At 43.7% G+C, this 21,026-nt stretch overlaps 5 protein-coding genes across 5 annotated transcripts; 1 reads left to right on the top strand and 4 right to left on the bottom strand.

Annotated features, from left to right (window-relative positions):
• Window positions 1-326: 326 nt before the first annotated feature.
• On the bottom strand, window positions 327-3,362 carry BO82DRAFT_290687 (lipase ROG1 family protein; the record flags this gene model as incomplete). Its single annotated transcript, XM_025631697.1, has 3 exons — window positions 327-2,100; window positions 2,218-3,111; window positions 3,172-3,362. 3 exons carry the CDS (start codon window positions 3,360-3,362, stop codon window positions 327-329), a joined length of 2,859 nt encoding a protein of 952 aa, XP_025488887.1.
• Window positions 3,363-4,440: 1,078 nt separating this feature from the next.
• On the bottom strand, window positions 4,441-6,356 carry BO82DRAFT_357052 (diacylglycerol/lipid kinase family protein). Its single transcript, XM_025635906.1, has one exon. It carries the CDS (start codon window positions 6,089-6,091, stop codon window positions 4,670-4,672), a length of 1,422 nt encoding a protein of 473 aa, XP_025488886.1. The 5' UTR covers window positions 6,092-6,356; the 3' UTR covers window positions 4,441-4,669.
• Window positions 6,357-6,566: 210 nt separating this feature from the next.
• BO82DRAFT_357051 (inositol polyphosphate kinase VIP1) lies at window positions 6,567-11,047 on the bottom strand. Its single transcript, XM_025635905.1, has 3 exons — window positions 8,408-11,047; window positions 7,004-8,351; window positions 6,567-6,942 (listed from the first exon to the last, which is right to left on the bottom strand). The coding sequence occupies exons 1-3, from the start codon at window positions 10,818-10,820 to the stop codon at window positions 6,849-6,851; spliced, it is 3,855 nt and encodes a 1,284-aa protein (XP_025488885.1). The 5' UTR covers window positions 10,821-11,047; the 3' UTR covers window positions 6,567-6,848.
• Window positions 11,048-12,313: 1,266 nt separating this feature from the next.
• BO82DRAFT_357049 (rRNA-processing protein UTP21) lies at window positions 12,314-15,911 on the top strand. Its single transcript, XM_025635904.1, has 5 exons — window positions 12,314-12,505; window positions 12,587-14,089; window positions 14,145-14,405; window positions 14,462-15,100; window positions 15,195-15,911. Exons 1-5 carry the CDS (start codon window positions 12,383-12,385, stop codon window positions 15,780-15,782), a joined length of 3,114 nt encoding a protein of 1,037 aa, XP_025488884.1. The 5' UTR covers window positions 12,314-12,382; the 3' UTR covers window positions 15,783-15,911.
• Window positions 15,561-17,889, bottom strand: BO82DRAFT_421167 (PIN and XPG domain-containing protein; the record flags this gene model as incomplete). Its single annotated transcript, XM_025640152.1, has 2 exons — window positions 15,561-17,567; window positions 17,627-17,889. The coding sequence occupies 2 exons, from the start codon at window positions 17,887-17,889 to the stop codon at window positions 15,935-15,937; spliced, it is 1,896 nt and encodes a 631-aa protein (XP_025488883.1). The 3' UTR covers window positions 15,561-15,934.
• Between the last annotated feature and the right edge of the window lie 3,137 nt (window positions 17,890-21,026).

Genomic DNA, 21,026 nt, shown 5'->3' with positions numbered 1-21,026 from the left:
CATGGTAGAGCGCCCTAAACCATACTGATGCATACAGAGATCAGGAAGGCGGTGCGTAGGTGGGGTGCACACTCTCCAATCACTGTAGAGTCTAGATTGAAATGTCTACTGCCACTTCCACGATCCATGAGGATATCATTCAAGTTATGGAATTGGAAAGTTCCCAGTTCAAGGTCGGTCTCCAAGCACCGTAGCCCCCATCCGATGAGGTCAAGGCCTCACTAGCATATGACAGAGCACGAGACTAGTAAATTCAACGTCCAGTCTCTTACTGGATGTTGAAGTACGAGTTACATTGTCTGAGACCCAGCCAGAGGTGTGATCTCTTAATCCCAATCTTGGTGGTGGTGACTCTCAGGGTTCGCTTTACCAGACTGGGATAGTTCCGCATTTCCAAAGTGGGATTCAACAAGATGTTGTACGACCGGCCACCCGTGTGCATTTGTGAACATTCTCCGTACAATAATGTTGTTATGTGCATCAGGCTCAAGACGTACAAGGACCTTACGCCAAGTCAAATCTCGGTGGTAAGCCCTGGCTATTTTCTCCTCGACCCCAAGGCCGCTTTGAGCCTCGCCAGAGTTGCCATGCTCTCCATGTAGATGGTCTTCCGAAGAATTGAGGGCATTATTTGTTGACCTTCTCTGTGAAGGCCCGAGTGTAAATGCTCGTCGCTTGGAAGCCATTGGTGGTGGTATATCTTCAGGATGATATATGCGATCATGAAATATTGTTCTGGGTCTCGACGCAGGATCGAGTATAAATTCAAGAGGAGGAAGAGGAGGCATGAGAAGATCACTGGCTGACTCGAAGAAGGTTGTCTTAGGTGGAGCAAAAAGCCCATATTCATGATTTTGTCCACCAACAAGCGTTTCGCGATAATGCGAGCTAGTAGAGTGACAGTTGTGTGTAACCGGATTGGGCGTTGCAATGGTCTGACTGCGCTTATATATTTTGGTGTGCTTTGGCGCGCCGGATGCGCTCTCGATCTCCTTCGGGCGAATGAATGAAAATAGCTTGGCTAGAGTGCTAGACGAATGCGGTTCCACTAATGTCCCTCCTCCCTTGGGATCAGCGAGTGCATCAGAAGAAGTTGGGCACGGTCGTCTGGTCGCAGGCTGACTGGTCGAAGTGAATTCAGGGCGTTCGGTGATGGTGCAATTGATCCCCGATGAAGAAAGTTCTTGCACGCGTGACGTCGTCTTGCTGTCACTAAAAGCCTCGCCAAGAGTAGCCAGTGCCTCGGCGTTGGGGCGAGACCGGGGAGACTTCGAATTAGCGCCGGTCAACTCTGCCCACCCCCATTCAGCCATCGTGCCCACCAAGCCATTCTCTCTCCTTGCCTTCTCGACCCGATCAAGGCCCCTCCAGTCGAGAAACAGAAGGCAGGATGTCCGCAAAGGTACTATTCCATCGTTCACCACGTTAGAATAAAGCGTGCGACGTTGAAATTTTGAGAGCGCCTCGTGCGCAGGTCCACATGGAAGAATTCTCAAGAGTGGTTTAGACCGGGCGTCTGCGTATCCCTGTGATTGACTAGAATTTCCTCTTCCGCCAATTAAAGCCTCCCAGCCACTTCGAACCCTAGGTGCTGTCCAGCTAAGGCCGAGGTCTTGCCCAGTGCGACCGACAAGGCCCAAATCCAAGGCGAACCGAACATAGATTGGATTTTCATTGCTGAGACCAAGGAAAGGCGTCGCTAGAGAAACAAAGTTGATCGGTTTAACTTCGTCAAAGAATGCAGGGAAGTGCTTGTGAATATATGCAATGGCATATGTTTGGACAAGACCCCCAAGCGAGTGTCCTATGAAGCTGATACTAGTTATCTGATAAGCGCAAGCTTCGCAGACTGACTGCTCTGAATTGGTGCAGCAAGGCTGAGGAAGGTCTGAAACTGCGCCAGCGGGCCGTTTCCGATTAGAGAACAGCCCAGTGTGAGATGTCGTCTTCGTTGCACGACTGGGGAAATCCAGATGCGCCATCTGAAGGATATATTTCGCAAGACGCTTGCCAAGGTATTGTATACCACGCTCCGTACGCACTGCGTTCCCAGCAAAACCTCTTACTATAACCTGTTCATCTTCATGACTTCCAGCATGCCTATCAATATCTGTTAGACTACCAGACCTAGCAATGGTATCAAGAAAGCGGGGAAGAAAAGACTCTTTCTCAAGGCGAAAATCGCGCAGAACGTCTCCAATAGGGGGAAATGCTTACAGGTCTGATGAGGATAGTCCTGCGGGCTGGCTTGCGCTACGACTCGAGGAACTACCGTTTGATTTCTGCTTGTTGGCCCTCGTAACAGCATCAATACTCTCCTTGAGGAAAAGCATATCTGCACCTAAATTGCTGTGTAATCCATGAGTCAACACAACAAGGTGTATCCGTTTCCTACGGCTTTCATCAGCAGAAACTGTAGATTTGTGAGCAGTCGAGTTTGATGCCACCGATTCCTCAGCAACCGCATCTCTGACGAACACATCTTTCTCCTCTCTTTCTTTTTCGTGGCCAACTGAGGGTAGCTGTGGTGTGTTCCAAAGACTGGCCGTATCATCCACTCGTAGAGTAACCGCTCGAGAATGAACTCCCTTCTCTGCCAAGACCTGCATGCCCCTCGACTCAGGCGACCAATGATCCTTCAATTGAGCTGGTTTTGGTGTGCCGACCAGGGATATGCTACTCGTAGATAAGAGATCCACCGACGCTTCATCGCGACCGACCAAGAGCTCGAAGCTGACGGATGCGGTGTTGGAAAATACCACCTGTGAGACAATTTCGATTATCCAGGTAGAACTGCCACCATCATTCAACTCCTCTGCTCCGCTAGATTGTTCTTGAAATTGCTGCGCATGGTGCGGAAGGGTCACCGTCGCATACCAAGTACCACCTGCCTTGAGATAGGGCTCGTACTGCGGAATTCCTTCAAGGTTGTGATGAACGGATTTAACATTGGGGTCGAATGTGGATGGATAGCATGAGGCGTAGAGTGAGTATGGACCGTGAAGATACGCGGCCCGTAAGGGGATGGGGGTCGTATTCTTGATCTTCACATATAATTTTTTTAGCGGTGGGCGGATATTATCGGCCGCTGGTGTATAAGTTAACGTGTACCTGTGGAACGGAGGTCAATTAGTGCAAAGGGCGATGGAACCTAAGACGAATATGACGAACCGGACTACCTCGCCCACACGAACACTGCCAGCCTGGTGAATCAGAAGCATTTCAGCCGGGCAATCACAAATCCGGCCGGCAGGATGCCACCCTTGAAGTGTATTGAACTTGATATCACCCGTGTATTCAGCACAAACTAGGTCCTGATCTGGTGTTTGCGAGGCAAAATATGTCCGTGGAGAAATGAACATGGAGCTCAGATATAAGGGATGCCATTATTCATGGCCATTTGGAACCCCCTGTATCCAATCATAAAACAAGGATTTTATTCTCACTTGAAGAGACAATCGATTCAAGAGGCTACCCTGAGGCCCTTCGTCTGGGTAACTCTTTAAGACAAATCTTCAAAACAAAAGCGATGCGAAATAGGCTGGTTGGTAGAAGTCAGGGAATGAAGTAGCACCCAAAGTAGTTAGTAGTTCTGCTTGCCACTGCCAGAAGCTCTGCCCCCTATCTGATGGTCCGTCACATGTTTCACCCCTTTTAAACATGTTAACTTAATACTAGGTAACTATTGACACCTGTGGGGTTTCCAACACCACTAGCATCAAACCCGTTTCAGTAAGCGGTATAGGTTCCTAAGTACTCCATCCTCTGTGGTTCATTATTATTGAAACAAAATTCTTATATAGTTACTCTGTAATACATTATTTAAATACAGCATACTAAATCTGGTTGAACCTGACAGATATACACTTGGCCCTTTGGTCTATTTTTACCACTTTTTCACCTCTTTTGTATATTCTGCTACTGTTGTAAAATTCGAGGTATTCTACAAGCCTACTACAAAAGATTTCAATTCTCTACCAAAGACCAGCATATCTTATCTATAATTGGGTAGACTAGAATGTATATCTATTCTAATAGACTAGCATTGATTCTTGCTAATTCATACTGTGGCGTTTGTCATATGGTCTATTTTGCCGTCTTTTAGCAAGCCGCCTCATAGACCGCCTACCGAAACAATCAATCATATTAATCATACATAACGTTATCTACATTCTTGAACACTGCCATATATACTAGATTATTAGTAAAAAAGCTTTAGTACTTGAAAAACCTAAAAGATATTCTCAGTAGTTTTCTTCTTAATAAGAAATTGTGAGTTACTTACAGAACATAGAACATGTATACAATTTACTATTCCAGCTTTACAGAAGACCTTGAACAGTGCAGCATAGTATCACTGTTACTGCAGTCCTATACTTTGGGTTGGGGCCGGCGACTCTCCTTAAAACTAGCAACTACAAATCAGCTAATAATGGAGAGCTGTTTCTACTGCTGGTATAATTTATTTGTGTACCAATCACATCAAAAAGCCTTAATAACAGTATCCCAGGCCCTGGAAAACGTCCTGATGAAACATCCTGATAGCTCCAAAGTAAGAAGATGTAGAAAATACCTCAGTACTTCGGGCATGTCCAACCCAACCTCCCCAAACATCCAGCATGTACATGACACTCTGGAATCCTCGGAAACGCTAGCTTACGCCTCCCAATCAGACATCGGAATCACCGTGAGCAGGTATGAGAATGTTGAGATAGCGCTCCGGGATTTTCTGTACTTCGAGCCAGCCGCCATGCTCAATCGCGATAATCTTGCCATCTATACAAACTTTTCTCCATCTCTCGTCGACCTCGCCCAGGGTTATTCGGAAGCTCTCGATTTCACGATAAGTTACTCTGGCGTCATTGACATGCTTGCCTCCTTGATACGCATTGCTCATCAAGTTCATTGCCTGTTCCGACGTCATTGGTCCGAAATGTATGATTCTCAGGCAGCCATCTAATGGAGCTGACAAAGGTGATATCGTGAAACCTGGTTCGAGGTTCGACACCAAAGTTACCAACACGTACATGTGCTCTTCACATCCCAAAGCCTCTGTGTGTCGCTTGTTGGTCTGACGATCACGCCATGTGAAGCTGATACTACCGCGGAACTTATGTGGATCGTCACCATTTGAGGGAAATAGGATTTCCTTTGCAGCCATCTGAAATCTCTCCGCTCCATACTTGCGGTACTCAGCAGTATCACTATCCGCCACCAAGGCAGCATGCAAACCCCAACTTGCGACAACACCACCGTATACTGTAGGGTGACCAGTTTTACTCTGCGAGTGTGAATTGATGTTGACTCTTCCGCTGCCCGCTTCTGTAACAAGCCTTGAACCAGCAGAGAAAGTAGCCAAGAAGGCAGGTATAGGGGCGGGATGCCCATGCAATAATGCGGAAAGTCCAGCCGCTCGACTTTTTAGGAGCCCTATTGAACTGGCCATGGCATTGCCTGTTCCGGTTGGGATCAGGGCAATGATAGGCCTGGCAAGATATTGCATTGCTGCACCATGGAAGGAGTCGATGATGTCAGTCAGACCTCCATCGCCTGAAAGTAGAATTATTGTTTGCTTGATGCCCGCTTGAGCGCAGGGCATCAGTTTTGTGTGGCACAGTTCAACAATTGTCTGTGTGGTCCGGGTCTCATGAACTGCATACTCGCGCACCCCAAGTTGCGATAAGAGAGGGCTCAGGATATTCTTGTAGACACTCATGCCTGTACGTGTGCCAGAAGTGGTTGATATGATCACATGGATATCTACCTTTTCCACCTGTTCGTGAGTGAAAGCGCCGAGGTAGGGAGGTATATCTGAGCAGACGAATTTGGACAGCTGCGCAGGCAATGAAAATACTTCAATACTTTGGAGTGACATACACTCCCTCGAGACCTCAAACTCGTTCTCATCGAGCCACAAAAACAGCATAACATGCCTGGGAGCCTCAAGCTTATCGCCTCGGGGCAAGATACAGATTAAGTTATTGATCGAGATGGTAATCTCTTCCTGCGTTTGCGGGTGTCTGCATTGGATCTCATGTCCGTTCAGTTCGCATCGGAAGCCCTCATTATCTGGGCCTAATGCTGGTGCCATATTGGCAGTTCTCAAGGCAGTGCTCCTCGAGACGTATCCGGAAATAGGAGCGTCAAATGCGGTACTTGCGCCAAGTTGGCGGGCTCAATATAGGTCAGACTGACAGGCAGAGTTCCTTGGAGTCGGTGTTGAATATACTATACCGACTTTCATAGGCGACTTGCTAGTCTGGTTGCTTGCTGACCGAGGAATTGCTGACCGAGGATGGGGCAGAGGGCGGGGGTCATTAGTAGAACCTGATTTCCCGATAGTTGATGGGTTCCACTTGAGCACAACCTACCTAGTAGTCTGTTAGGACCGGACCAGCTTGGAGCTAATTGGTAGGTGTAATTTAAGTGACCCTTCTTCTACGTTTTGCTTAGTCAATTATTGCTAAGTCTTTCAAGCATAAGTCAGTGATCAATGTTTTGACTTGACCGGTATTATCATTGCTCACTGCCTGTAATTTTGCATTTTAGGTTTCACTGCATCTAGTCGAATGGACACATATGTACCAGGGAGGCTTTAGGTCAGAGCGAGTAGTAGTCTATGCTTCCATGATAATCTGAAAAGGTATTTTTATGAGAGGCAACTCGCGAGCGACGCAAGGCCTTCCAATTTAGAACGATAGGTAGCAGCAGATATACACTCCCGCACATAACACGGTGTATTGGCATCGAGATTATTTCTAAGCTCGGTTGAATAAAGACCAGGAGATAGGAATTCTAGAGTAACAAGCGATCAAACCCATTCGCCCGGTCGAGTGTTTACATCTAAGCTAGATGCTGTTCAGTTCTGGTGGTGAGGTATCCCGAGCGGGTACATGTTTGTCACTCAAATTCACAGCAATAAAGGTCTTCGGTAAACTGACACTAAAGCACTCTGGTCAGCATCTCTACCACCGCGAGCTATAGATCTAGAAAGGATACTTACGTATCGAACTTCGCCTTTAGTGTTTCTATGACTTCCTTCCAATCTTGATGGGGTGTCAGGCTTCGTCTAGGAGCACAGCCAATAGCATGTCTAGAATCAAGCTGAACATCTAGAGGGTCAAAAGCATGGCATCCAGGGCTGATGGATATGCGAATGGAGTAGGAACTAGTTGACGACTCACAGTCCTTAGCTTCATAAAGCTCGAAGCAGATCTGTGAAAGGTAGTCCAGCTCGGGTATAGCTGTCCTGGCTATTTTGGTTTGAATACCTCCTTCCAGTATGCAATTTAGCAGGGTGTAGATGTGAGACTCCTTGGTGAAGTAGAAGAAAGACTTCGCATCAGAGGAGGCCTGAACCTCCTCGAGATCTCTGACTATTCCCTGTAGAAGGGGCAACGACGTGAGCAATCCAATTTCAAGCTTTTCCGTGTCTGTAATTCCGTATTCCTGTGGAGTCACGTAGTCAAAGAGAACTTTGGCCAACTTATATAGCTCTCGCAGTTTCGATAGTCTTCCATCCAGTTTACACTTCGAGGGACTGGACCCAGGGTATAATTTGAAGTAGTGATCATATGTGTCATCGAGCCCTCTAAAATGGGGCATTGAATCGAAGGCGTGCATGCGCTTTTTCCAGCCAAAGCGATGAGCAAAGGATGACGATTCGGCCGGTCCATCACTTTTCTCGGGAATTACACCATCTTTGTTTGTTTTGGTATCTCCAATCAGGTCGTCTCGCGTAATTTTCTTCCAGCTATGAACATTTTGTTCGTCCTCGCTGTCATCACTATCCGGCGGCATGAAAACCCATTCTAGAAATTGCCGATTGTGTAGGGCATCGAATTTCATGCTATCATAGAGCTCAGAAAGCTTGCTTGGATCGACCTTCTCCGTATCACAGAACTCTGCGAATAGTTTTTCCCATCTCTCCTTGAAGAGCATCGGGTCTTCTCCGGTACACCAACGTCCTTGGATGGAGTCCAATGCAGGGTTCTCGTACTCAGCATCCGAGTGGCGGGCGCGGCCCCCATCATGATTATCAGGAGGAACAGATACCAACGGCTTTGGCGATAACTTGTCGATCATGCGGAAATTATGTCTCATAACATCTCGGTGGTATTTCATTAACTCGACAACAGTTGCCAGAACCACTGACGGCTCGGGGATATTGTCTTTTGGCCAGGTGAATTGTGATGGTGCAGATCCTTCCCGAAGAAGCAGTTTTAACTTTTTCTTAACCTTGTCCATAAGATCCTTTGCGGCATTGGAGTCATCAAGAAGATCCTTTCGTACTTGAATGAAGTTCTCAGGAAGTTCCTTCTGGTCAAGAAAAGCGCAGGCCCAGATTTGAGCTAAGACAGCAAGTCAGAGTCGTTTCACCCATATATATCCGAAGGGTCCAACTTACCACTAGTGCTCACCCTTCTCTCCGAGCTAGTAAAAATACGGACATTATTCAATGCCTCTTTATTCATCAATTTCAAATCATCACGCATATTGAGCCCTAGATCTTGCGACTGATAGCGTGCAGCATGGGTCGGTTCACCTCCCCACTTGATGACGAGCTGAAGTTTATCTAAGATAAGGTCATTCTCCGCAGCAGAGAACCTCGAAAACGTAGCACCCGAGATTGAGTCGCTTCGCGTTTGGGGACGACCAGTTCTATCTTCTGTCAAACTTCGGTCGTGGCAAGGCGTGGGCTGGGAGGATTCGTCTTGAGACTCCGCAGCAAGGTGGGTCGTGATGGGAGTAGAGGGTGACTGTCCTCGTAACTCTTCAGGTCTCCTCTTGCGGAACATTGGCTTGATTTGAACCTTTGTGCCTGGCCAGCCGCCTTTTCTTTCCAACGATGTACGAAGTAACTTCAGCTTATCCAAATCTTCGAGCTCTTCTTTCATAGCAACTTTTACTGCCTCCGAAACACTGGCCAATGCGGCTTCGCCTTTGATGACCACCTCTTCTTGGTGACCTTTCAGTAGGTCAATAAAAGGTTGACTGTGGAAAGTAAACTTAAACTTCTGTTTTGGTGTGCGATCGGCGTGTCTTATAACTGCAACCATGCCCTTCAGTTTCCAGGAGTGCTTGGAGGCAGGGGGAGGGGGCGGACAGCCATCGATGGATGAATCCACTGACACTATAGACGATTTCAGGTTTTGCGGATCATAGGACTTTGTAGTTGCATTTTTTTCCCGCGCGATGGGGCTTTTGTGACTGCTTCCATTGTCCAGGCTCTCGCCTGAAGGCGATGTAATCGGCCGGTTGACAATAGACTCGGATGATCCGGTTTCAGAGCTGTTGATGCTTTGTTGAGGCCCCTGAAGCTTTGACGAGCTAGGGGATTTCAATAGGGTCTTCAAAGTAGTCCTGTGTGATATCGAATGCCTCCAGTTGTGGCTAGATTCCTGGGGCAGCGAGTCAGATGGCTCTGGTAAACCGTCGCATCGGCGCTTCTCATTCAGGAAAATGTCCCTCAAAATCCCAGCGCATTTGTCGTAATAGTCGTTATTGTCTTTGACAAAACTCCAGCCATTCACGTCGATCACATAGCTCTTCTCGCCAACACGGAGCATGTCAAAACCGCAGATTCTCTGCCCAAATCCATTTGAGATTTTCGACGCAATCGATGCTTCATCTTTGCTCAGCTTTGTAATGTATCGAATTTCTTTTCCATGTGTATTGCGACGAACAAGCCCATCAACTACAGGAGACTTCCGCGTTTCGGCATGGCAAAAATCCGGTCCGACCGTGTAGGCTTTGACATCCTCGGAATTATCGACCCTAAGGAACTGCTCGTATATGTAGCTCGTATCATTTTCCGTTATCGATCTGGGAACAATGAGGTTGGGATCATATTCGGAGCTTTTGTTACCGACTTTGCGGAAAAGTCTCCTGCCCCCACCCCCATATTGTTGGTCGTTTGGGAAGTATATGTGAATATTGTGGTCTTCACCGTTCACCGGCTTCTCAACGAACGGCTTCTTGAGAACTTTGCCGTCAACAATTAAAGAATCACCATCATCAGACATTGTGACATTCATTGTTCGAGACGCCCCACCTCCAGTGCCGTCGCTGGGCCCTTCAAGCTTGACCCCTGTCATCCTATATACATGTTGAGCAAGTTCAGCAGATTCCAATATCGGTCCACCGTCTCTGTTGACTTCCATTCTCTTGGGAGAGGGCACACCCATATGATCTAGTATTCTGAGACAAAGTCGACGGTCCCATAGCACCTTTTGCATGGGTAAATCATTGACGCAAAATGGTTTTCGAAGTCTTGCGTATGCGATAGCTTTGTCCAATGGAAACCCATCTGAAAAGAATGCTATGAGGTATTCACAAACTGGCCAATTTTCTACAGCCTCGTCAAGAATAACCTTGTCACCGAAGACAATTACTTCAAAACCCCCTTTAGCTTGCAGGCGGGTCAGTATATTTTGGCTGGGCTTGCTGCGAGCCTTGACATCCAAAGCACAAACACCGATTCTGCCTAACTTCGGCACAGAAGGCTCAGATTCACTTATTGAGCTTGTAGCCGTGCTTGCACTGAGTCTTCTGGGCGCTCCGGTTGATGACCGAATGCCATGGTTTTCCTGACCGCTGATTTGAGACTCCAATATACGATCTGACTTGCGCGTGCTTGCACGAGGGGATTGTGCACCAATTGTATTTTCATGTGCTGAGCTCGAGACGGTCTTATCCTGGTTGGAGGTCACGACTGCAGGGGTCCCTAGGATAACTGGGCTCGCAGTAGTGCCAGCTGTTCCTGAATCGGCGGAATCGGGTATTGTGACAAGACGGCTGCTTTGACCAGCAGCATCCATCATCGAGAAAAAATACCGGCTTGAGATGGAAAGGTAGTCAATATTGATCCTGCGGATGCTAGCTGTGCTGAGGCGTCACAATCAAATCAACGCACCAATGCGGGACGGGACAGGTAGTAGTCACCAAGCTCGGCTAATTATAGAGATATAGTATACAATCAATTGGGTGAAACAATCAATTGGGTGAAAGAATGAAATGTTCCAAATCGTACTTGGGCACTCGAATTGGGTGGCAGTTGAAGGTGCCCGAAGTTGGCTCTGGATTATTGTGGGTTGTGTTGCCCTTTCTAATTATGTATGCAACCGGTGAGAACAAAGTTTGACACCCGCCTACCCAGCGATCTTGACATCATCACTGGTTAGTGGGAACAACTGCCGAAGCATGGTACTGGTACCCAAAGCATCATTTACAAACCACGCCTCGACTGGATGAGTACTCGTAGCTGCTGACTGAACAAAGTACTTCAATTCGGCATACATATAATATATTACAAGAACAATTCTCACTGTGTGGGTTATAAGTATAAAAGCTCCGAGGCTCCAAGTATCAAATGTACAAGAATTGCCTAAAATACAGTGTACATTTATAGAATATCTGAATTACTTCATATCCGCAAGCTATTAGGTACAGCACACAAACAAGCCAATAGTAAAATATAGAAGATCTGATGCCAAATTCTAATTTAATAATTGCTATTAACACCAGCTGTAATTCTAATACTACTGGAACTAATTCTTCTATGGCAGGTGGTAAGCCTTACAGACTTTTTATCTGTATAATCATACGCTGATATATAAATCTTGATATAAATATTAATTATTCTAATGAAAAGAATTAGAGAAAGATATTCTAAGACAGAACCCTAATACCATACCTTCAGCCCCTAAGAGTCCTACAGATTTCTAATATAATGTCTAATGCAAGAAGAGTCTTCCTATGGAGATATGTATTTTAAATACAATGCTGGTTGCAATAGAAGTTTAACCTGTGTCAATAGCCAATATTACATAAGTACAGAGCTGCGTCCTAAAATATTATTAAACTGCACTGATTTTTTTTAGCTGAAATCTATGTATCTCCTTGTAAATGTGATATATTAGAAGTCTAACTATCTAGGTATAGCTCTGCAGTATTAGTTATTAATTAAGTAAACCCCTTTTGGTGTATTTTATTAAAGCTACTATAGTAATATTTACCATAATAGGCTATATAAGCTATTTGTTTCTAAGTAATTCTTACTCCATCCAGCTCTAGGATTTAGTACTTTAGGCTGTATCTGCATTGTTATTATATGTTGAATTAATCATGACAATCAGCGCAGTTCAATAACTTCTGGGGCACGGCTCCATAGAGTAGGTATTAAATAGTAATTTAATTACATGCGCCTTACCTTGTCTGAGGGCAAGACAGCCACACACGTGACTACGGAAAAGATTGGCGCGGATATATTGTAATTCCGTTGGAAATTGATTAGATCCGACGAAGGTTTTATCATGAGTTCATGAAAATCAGGTCGACTGCGGCAGAACACACATGATTTTTCTTTCGGGCACTTGGCACCATGTCGTCAACTAACGATGACAGCTTTGATCTACCATCCGCGAAGAGGCAGAAGCGAAGAGATAGTTTGCAAGGTCGGCAACCGGTACAATCACTTGGTTCCAAAATATTTTCACCATACCGGGTATGACATCGATTGTGCTGGCATGCTTTCGCAAAGAATTTGCCTCTCTGTCGAAGATTATCAGCGCTAATGTACACGCAGACACTAGGACTTGTAACGACAAAGATTCCATTTACTTTTATCCGATTGGGTAAATCGACATATCAGATCACTACGTCTGTCGGGCGCAGCTTGCAAACCTACGATTTACAGCGCGGACTTAGCCTGGTCTTTGTGAGCCGGCCTCAGACTCCAGACATCATAACGGCAACGTTCGCCTGGCAAGACAGGGTTTTTGCGGCATGGGGAAGCCTCCGACCTGGATCTCCAGGGGGCATATGGGTCTTCAAGCGTGGCAAAAAAATTGCATCGTTGGAGCTGCCACCCGAGGTCACTGAGCCTATTGACCGGCTGTTGGTCTTTGGATCATGGGTAGTCGGCAGCTGCGGCAAAAGTATATCAGTATGGAAAAACGCATCGTACGAGCATTATACAACGCTCTTCCCGCAACAGACAAAGGAGTCATCGATAGAGCAGGTTTATACCGGTCAGATCTGCAATATGCCAACGTATCTGAATAAGATATTCGTTGGAAGGTGTGATGGAAAGGTTGATATCTGGAATGTCAAGTCAGGAAAGTTGATTCACTCGATAGTGCCAGCGTCCTCTTCCGCTGGGGCTGTAACTGCTCTACAAGCAAGTCCTGTCCTGTCTCTGATTGCAATTGCGTACAAGAATGGGCCAATTTCTGTTTGTGATGTGCAAACAGGTGAAGTGGTGCTATCTTTACGAAGCAATATATCACGCTCACCGGAAATTACATCTCTTACCTTCCGAACAGACGGGTTGGGTGCGGGCGAAGATGGCAGAGTATCAGGTGTCATGGCAACGGCCTGTGTGGATAGTGGCGATATCACTATGTGGGATTTGAACAACGGTGGCAGAGTATCTGGTGTTCTTCGCCAGGCACATGGGGTTTCCAATGACGATACAAGCTCTGGTGTGAGTCATGTCCAGTTCTTGGATGGTCAACCTGTTATGATTTCATCCGGAGGCGATAACTCCCTGAAAACGTGGATCTTTGATCAAAATCCCTTCTCAAACACTCCTAGACTTCTTCACTCCCGGAGTGGGCACTCAGCCCCGGTCACCGCTGTTGAATTCCTCCCTGCTGCATCTGATGGATCGGAACTTGGAGGTAAGTGGTTGTTAAGTGCAAGCAAAGACCGAAGCTTGTGGGGCTTCAGTGCGCGCAAGGATAGCCAGAACACGGAGATCTCTCAAGGTGCTATTGAACACAAATTGAAGAAAAAGACCGCCTCAAATGCGACCATGAATGTTCATGGCCTATCCGAAAATGGATTCAAAGCATCAGAGATCACTTGTATCGCCTGCTCGCTAAATCGAGATGGTGGGATGGGGACAACAACATCAGGTCCTGTTTGGGCCAATCCGACGGTAACGAGGACAGACGATTCTAGCAAGACTGGCTGGGAAAGTATAGTCACTGGCCACCGTGGAGACAAATATGCCCGGACATGGTTTTGGGGCAAAAAGAGAGCTGGGCGCTGGACATTAGAAACCGGTGATGGCACTGAAGTCAAAGTAAGCTTGATTCAGGTTCGTATCGCTGGCTGATATTCGCTAACACATGCGCCAGAGTGTCGCTATGTCACAGTGCGGAACTTTTGCAATAATAGGTTCTGCGGGGGGCAGCATAGACATGTTCAACTTACAGTCTGGCGCTCACCGGCAAAGCTTTCCTCCGGTTCGAGACTCACGGGGCAATGGAAAAGATAGGCGTACGAGTTCATTTAAGCGACCTGACAGCTTTTCGAAGCATTTAAAGGCAGTCACTGGCCTGATGATTGATAGTTTGAACCGAAATGTTGTGAGCTGTGGTCTCGATGGAAAAGTTAAGGTACGTTGGGACATGGATTCCTGTACATCAACTTGCCACAGTTAACGTCTGTACAGTTCTGGGATCTTGTTTCTGGATCATTGGTCGATGAGCTTGACTGGTATCCTATGACATCAATCAACGGACTCCGCTATAGCCGCACAAGCGAGCTCGTTGCGCTTGGCTGTGACGATCTTTCCATCCGCGTTGTTGACGTGGAAACTAGGAAGGTAATTCGAGAGTTCTGGGGTTGTATCGGCCAAATAAACGATTTCTCATTTTCCAATGACGGACGCTGGATCATTGCTGCATCAATGGACTCTACAATCCGGGTTTGGGACTTGCCAACAGGACACCTTATCGATGTTTTCCGTGTTTCCAGCACTTGTACCTCGGTTGCTATGTCTTCAACAGGTGAATTTCTGGCAACTGCGCACGCAGATGGCTTGGGGATAAGTCTTTGGTCTAACAGAAGCTTGTTTGTACCCATCTCCACACAGAATGTGGACGATCGCAAAATAAGCAGTGTTGGCATTCCTGCGTCTACCGTTGAATACGCATCAGGCGTCATCGAAGCCGCATTTTCCGAACAGAATGTGGAAGATGAAGTAGATGGCCCATTACCTACCATTGACCAGCTCAGTGAAAACATGGTCACGCTGAGTGTCATTCCTAAGAGCAAGTGGCAAACGTTCCTTCACCTGAATCTCGTCAAGGTACTCCTCACCGGATCTCCTACTATAGTACCCAGGAAGTTATTGTTTCTTGCTTCTGAAGTTGCTTGGACCCTTCTGACTTACTATTTTACAGGAGCGAAACAGACCAAAGGAACCCCCTAAAGCCCCCTCCAAGGCCCCTTTCTTCCTTCCGAGCCATTACTCCGACTCAAGCACAGCGGGAACTGAGCCCACCGGCTCCCCGGGAATAGCTATCGTTGAACGCTCAAGGATCGCAAAGATGCAGCGTATCGGTGAAAGCGGTATCACAAGCTCCAAGTTTACCAATCTCCTGCAGTCCGGCCATGTTTCGAATGACTTTAATCCTTTCATTGAATACCTCAAGTCACTGCCTCCAGCGAAAGCGGATCTTCAAATCAGGTCATTGGAACCCCAAAGGCAGGCCAATGGCTCCGAATTGTCAGACTTCGTCATAGCACTTTCATCCCGGCTTCATCAGAGGAGAGATTTTGAGCTTGTTAATGCTTGGATGGCTGTCTTTTTGAGAGTCCATGCAGATTCTGTGGCGGCATGTTCTGTTCTTGACGGCGACGACAATGATGACCCTCTGAAGAATGCTCTCCTTGCATGGAGCCAGGCACAACGGCGTGAGGCCCAGCGGTTGGCCGAGCTAGTGGGATACTGTCGGGGAGTGGTAGGATTCTTGAGGTCGGCCCGTTAAGTTGTAAACATTCATTACCAGAGCCCAGGCATAACGGATGAACTTTATATACTGTGTTTCTTTCATCCTTTGAATGACTTTTATTGGGCTCCGCATCTTAGCCGAATACACAAGACAGTAGAAATCGAGATCAAACAATAAGTGAAAGACGTTCATTGGTGTGAGAGAAGCTCGAAGATATTCTGAGGCCGTACCGGCCACGTGCGACTTGTTGCCGTCGGTTTGTGGTAAGTTGACCTTGGATCCCCGGATTTCAGGGTTTGTGTACCACCGGCGGACACGCACGGTCTTTCTCTCCTTCCATGGTCGTCGCCGCTTTCATCCCATAACAGTATGGCTTGATTAATGGCATCCTTAGCAGGGAAGATCGCTAACTCTTTCTTCATCTCATGTACTGATCTCATCAAAACATGTAGCGGTGGTAAATGGGCCAAAAAGGCAGATACTTGAGTCGTCTGTCTGTCAGAGAACTCTGATATCCCAAGCAATTGCTTAAGGATCCTCAACGAATATAGAACGGATTGGATCTGGGCTAGCACGTGAACATCGTCCCAGTCCAAATTATTGCTCATAGACCCATGGGCCAAAAGCCGCTTTAGCTGATCGAGGTTTGGAGTTTTAGTCGTCGTCTGCAGTCCAAATATAGTATAGAGGGCAAAGGTCCTCCAAAAGACCGGGCAGTCAACCTCAATACCAGTCTTCGCCTGGACGACATCAAGCTGGTCGAGCAAGGATTGAATTTCTGCTGATAGTGAAGATTGGTTCTCCAAGGCTATCATGTCGCATGTAACTCTTCCACCTCGCCTGATGTGCTCAATAATGTACTTATGCCTTTTATCTATCGGTTGTGTTAGATTAAAAAGAGAATAGCCTATGACCCTGATCACACGTCCTTGCAACCAAGCACACTGCCGCTTCGGATCCTCAGTGAGCATCACGAGATACATACTCAGCGAAGCGTCGTGTGAATAGGTCCCTGGGAAAAGATACTGAGCGACCATTTCTGAGACCCTGGTATCGAGTGACTGGGGATATCGCTTTCCTATATTATCAACAAGGATGCCCGGAGAGGTCTGGTACTCCTTCGAAAACTGAGGATAGCCTGGGGCAGGACCAGGTGCCCTGTCAACAATCTTTGATCGCCGAATAAGCTCTCCCATCCCAATCCTCGGATTTGATTGTAGCACAAATGCCAATGGTAGCAGTGATTCCAATCCCAGCCGGCGCGCGACTGTATTCGGACAAATGCCCTGGGCTGTAATTGAGTTGTCTGGATATGTGTGCGCCAAACTCATGGAACTGACAAGGATAACGGATCCTGATGAGCCTATATCGTACAAGAGCAGGTCGGAATCATTTGTAATTATCGAACAATCATTTTCCTTGGCGAAATGGGCACAGTAGGAGTCCGCCTCGCCTGGGACCATGATAGTTACATCAGCCCAGGGCAAACTTGCGAGACGGTTTGCAGCCATACGCAAGAATGAATCAACCGGAAGGGCTTTGAGGATATTCTCCTTGGACCAACGTTGTCGGAGGTCTTCATAAACCGCAGGGACGATAAAATGGTTTTCTGGTACCAGGGTGAGATTGGCAGGCAGGGTCCTGCTTTGCAAGACATTTTCCCACCGGTTGACTGTCATCCTTTCTGGGACAGGAGATGTACTTAGACAACCCGAGTGGCTTATCCGAAAGGCCTCAAGTCTTTTCCTGGTCTTCTCCAAGCGAGCAAGGCGTGTCGACTGCTTCAATGGAGGCAAAGCACCGTCGAAGCATACTTTCTCTCTAACAGGGTATGTGATTAGTTGAATTAATCTCACAACAGGGTTTCGTCCATACTATACATCGTCACGCCTAAAGACGTCAGGTGAAGGAGGAATAGCATAACCCCATGGCTCACTTCATCGCAAGTTGGTTGTATATCGGGGTAGCGAAGATCGGGATGAGACCACGATAGCAGGCGATAGTAAACATGGTAGACAAGACTAGGCCCGTCTATTACGACATGTTGCGCAGTGGTTACGCCTGGCGTCGGATGCACTCGATCATGTAGACATACTGCCTCTAGAAAGGGCTCTAGATGCTGTTTAAGCCGTGATATACCCATTCTCTCCGAAGGGATAGAATACGTGGTGATAGCTAAGAAGTGATTCAATGATAATGTCAGAAGAGTGATAATAGGACCAGGATTTGGACGTATTGGACTAGAGTGCTAAGCAGACTATTTCTGATTGGTATTCTACTGCCGCGGACCGCCTAAATACTTCTAGAAATAGAAATTATATACGAGGGCCAGACCTGCGGGTTCCTCCCTTGGCGCGACACTCCTTTAGCGGGCCCAGCAGGGCCCGTACTTGCACCTCCTTGAGCACATTCTTTAACATTGTTCCTATTAGCACATATATATTGATTCAGACCTACGGCCTGAATCTGCAGCTGGGAGGGCAAGCGCCCGGCAAGTAATGTAACTCCTTAGAGAAACTAGCACAAAGTTTAAAATTTTAATTTTTATATAAAAATATTTTAACAGAATCTTTATATTAGATTCTGTTAAGGTTCCAAAATTATTGTTGAGTGAAATTAAGGATGTTTTTTTAAACCAAAGGTTCTTTAGTTATTGAAGTTTATTCACGAAATTTCTGAAATTTTTTAAAGAAAGGCGACTTTCCAGCCAATCAGCATTTGCGACCCTTGCTCAGGCCCTCATAGAGTCGCAAAGCTAGCGCTTTAAAAATTACATGTAGGTAGCCTTTTGTTAGCCGCACTGCACGCCAAGGCTGCCTGTTAGGCTACAAAGCAATGATGACTTCGACCGTACAAGAATTCCATTTATGAGAAAAGAGAAGAGAAAGGCCCTGCGGGCCTTCACTCTGGACTATGTACATATACAGGGCCATGAGTGCCTCAGGCACCCATGGTTGGTCACAGGACAGGCTGTCAAGGATTCCGTCGCTGCCGCCGCCAACATTTCACCTACAGCAACTTAAGCACATAGACTAGTAAAAAATAGTTAATATCTACTATTTATATCTCTGCCTAAACCAACTACTGCCAATACAAATAGTATCATTCTATTTTTATTTCTAGAATTATCTAAAAAAAGCATTTAATCACTAAATACAATTACTAGGAAAAGTATTTTAAATTAGTATATGTTATAGGTAACCTTTTAATATTGTAAGGGCCTTGCGAGCCCTTCCAACCTTCGCGGTTAATATCGCGAAGGAATATATATAAAAAAAGGCCTAAGATATCAGCTATATAATAGCTAAGCATAGAGTGGCTAACGGCCAGGTCAGGTCAGGTTAATTAAAATTTTTATACCTGACTGCTGTCAAGGTGCAGGCTGGCTGGGTAGTAGGAATAGCAGAGCTGGCTGGGAAGATCTTAATAACTGGTTTTTTTATTTTTAACTAGCTATTTAGATTAGGCTATTTTTAGATTTATAAATAAAATATAGCTTAAAAAGCTATAAATAGGATTAAAAGTAAATAAAAGATTATAAAAATTATATATTATATATTAAATAATTAAAAAATAGTAAGATTTTTAAAATAAAATAAATAAAATAAATAAAATAGATTAAATAAATAAATAAAATAGATTAAATAAATAAAATAAATATATTAAATTTATACTATAATAGTATACCCCTCTTTTAAAGCTAAGCTTTATTAAAATATAGTTATAATTTACTAAGAAAATAATAGTAAAAGTTATTAATTATTTAGTAAATATTTTTAAAATATTATATTAATTTTATTATAAGGTCTAAATAACTAATCTATTTTATAATATATATTAAATAAAGGCGGCTGTATTCTTTATAGTTTTATATAAAATTAAAAATATTTTTTAATTTTTAATTTTTTTTTATATTTTTTAACTTTTATATACAGCAGCAGCAGCTGGTATTATTTTAATAAAAAGGTTTTACTAACTAAAATTAGTAAACTAATATAAAATATAAAATATATTTTTATATTTAATAGTAAAACTAATTAGTATATATATAAATTAATAATTTTTTTAATTCTATATAGTTTTAAATTATTTTAGTTAAATTTTTTACTAAGTTTTAGGATTTTCATATAATAGATATCTAACTATATTTTCTAATTTTTTTAAATCTTTTAGCTGGTTTATATTTTTAATTAGTTTATTTTATATATAATACTTAAATAATAGCTATTTTTATTTTAGTAAATTTAATAATAGTCTATATTTTTATAGTAAACTAGTCTATATTTAGATAGTAAAAGTATTTATAATAAAAATTGGTTTAAATTTTATATAAAAATAAAATAATTTTAATTATATTTAAATAAATTATATTTAGTATAAATTTAGCTAGTAGAAGCTACTAGCTCCTATTATTTTATAAATAATTTATATAAATATAAAGATATTATTTAAATATAGTATTAACTTATTTAGACTGGCTATTAGTTTTAAAATAATAAATAATCAAAAATTTACTAATAATATCTAATTCTTATATTAAATATTTTTAAAATTTAAAATTAAATTAAAGACTTTTATTTAAAAAAAAACTATTTAAAATAATTTATATAATTTTTATATATATTATATATATTATTATAACAGCGGTAGTATTTACTATTATATTATAAAAAATTAAAGTATTTTATTTTATATCAAATAATTCATAATAATTAACACAGTATAATAATTTTAGTTTTTTAATAAGTATATAATAAAGTCTATAAATATATTTTATTAGGACGTGCTCGCTCAATTCCTCGCATGCTTCCTCCGCCGCAGTTCTTTGATGTGCTTGCTTAATTCCTCGCACGCTTTCTCTGCTGCAGTTTTTTAATGTGCTTGCTTAATTCCTTACATACTTTTTCTACTATAGTTTTTTAATATACTTATTTAATTCCTTGCATACTTTTTCTACTGTAGTTTTTTAATATATTTACTTAATTTCTTATATACTTTTTCTACTGTAGTTTTTTAATATACTTATTTAATTTTTTATATATTTTTTCTGCTGTAGTCTTTTAAAATACTTACTTAATTTTTTATATACTTTTTCTACTATAGTTTTTTAATATACTTATTTAATTCCTTATATACTTTCTTTACTGTAGTTTTTAAATATATTTACTTAATTTTTATATACTTCCTCTGCTATAGTTTTTTATTAAAGTAAGTAAAATTATAAAAAAAATAGTTTTTTAATTATATAATTATAAACTTATTATATAATGATATACTAGT

The sequence above is a fragment of the Aspergillus uvarum genome (genome assembly GCF_003184745.1).
Source record: "Aspergillus uvarum CBS 121591 unplaced genomic scaffold BO82scaffold_53, whole genome shotgun sequence".
NCBI lineage: Eukaryota > Fungi > Ascomycota > Eurotiomycetes > Eurotiales > Aspergillaceae > Aspergillus > Aspergillus uvarum.
Note: the sequence above shows the minus strand (reverse complement) of the source record. Positions and strands in the feature narration are given on the sequence as shown.

Bases quoted from the DNA above. Each gene is read 5' to 3' on its own strand.
- BO82DRAFT_357052 (XM_025635906.1), bottom strand. From the start codon at position 6,091: ATGGCACCAGCATTAGGCCCAGATAATGAGGGCTTCCGATGCGAACTG.
- BO82DRAFT_357051 (XM_025635905.1), bottom strand. From the start codon at position 10,820: ATGGATGCTGCTGGTCAAAGCAGCCGTCTTGTCACAATACCCGATTCC. The intron at 8,352-8,407 runs GTAAGTTGGACC...TTGCTGTCTTAG, and splicing joins GAGAAGGGTGAGCACTAGTG to CTCAAATCTGGGCCTGCGCT. The intron at 6,943-7,003 runs GTAAGTATCCTT...AGAGTGCTTTAG, and splicing joins CTAAAGGCGAAGTTCGATAC to TGTCAGTTTACCGAAGACCT.
- BO82DRAFT_357049 (XM_025635904.1), top strand. From the start codon at position 12,383: ATGTCGTCAACTAACGATGACAGCTTTGATCTACCATCCGCGAAGAGG. The intron at 14,090-14,144 runs GTAAGCTTGATT...CACATGCGCCAG, and splicing joins GTGATGGCACTGAAGTCAAA to AGTGTCGCTATGTCACAGTG. The intron at 15,101-15,194 runs GTACTCCTCACC...ACTATTTTACAG, and splicing joins TTCACCTGAATCTCGTCAAG to GAGCGAAACAGACCAAAGGA.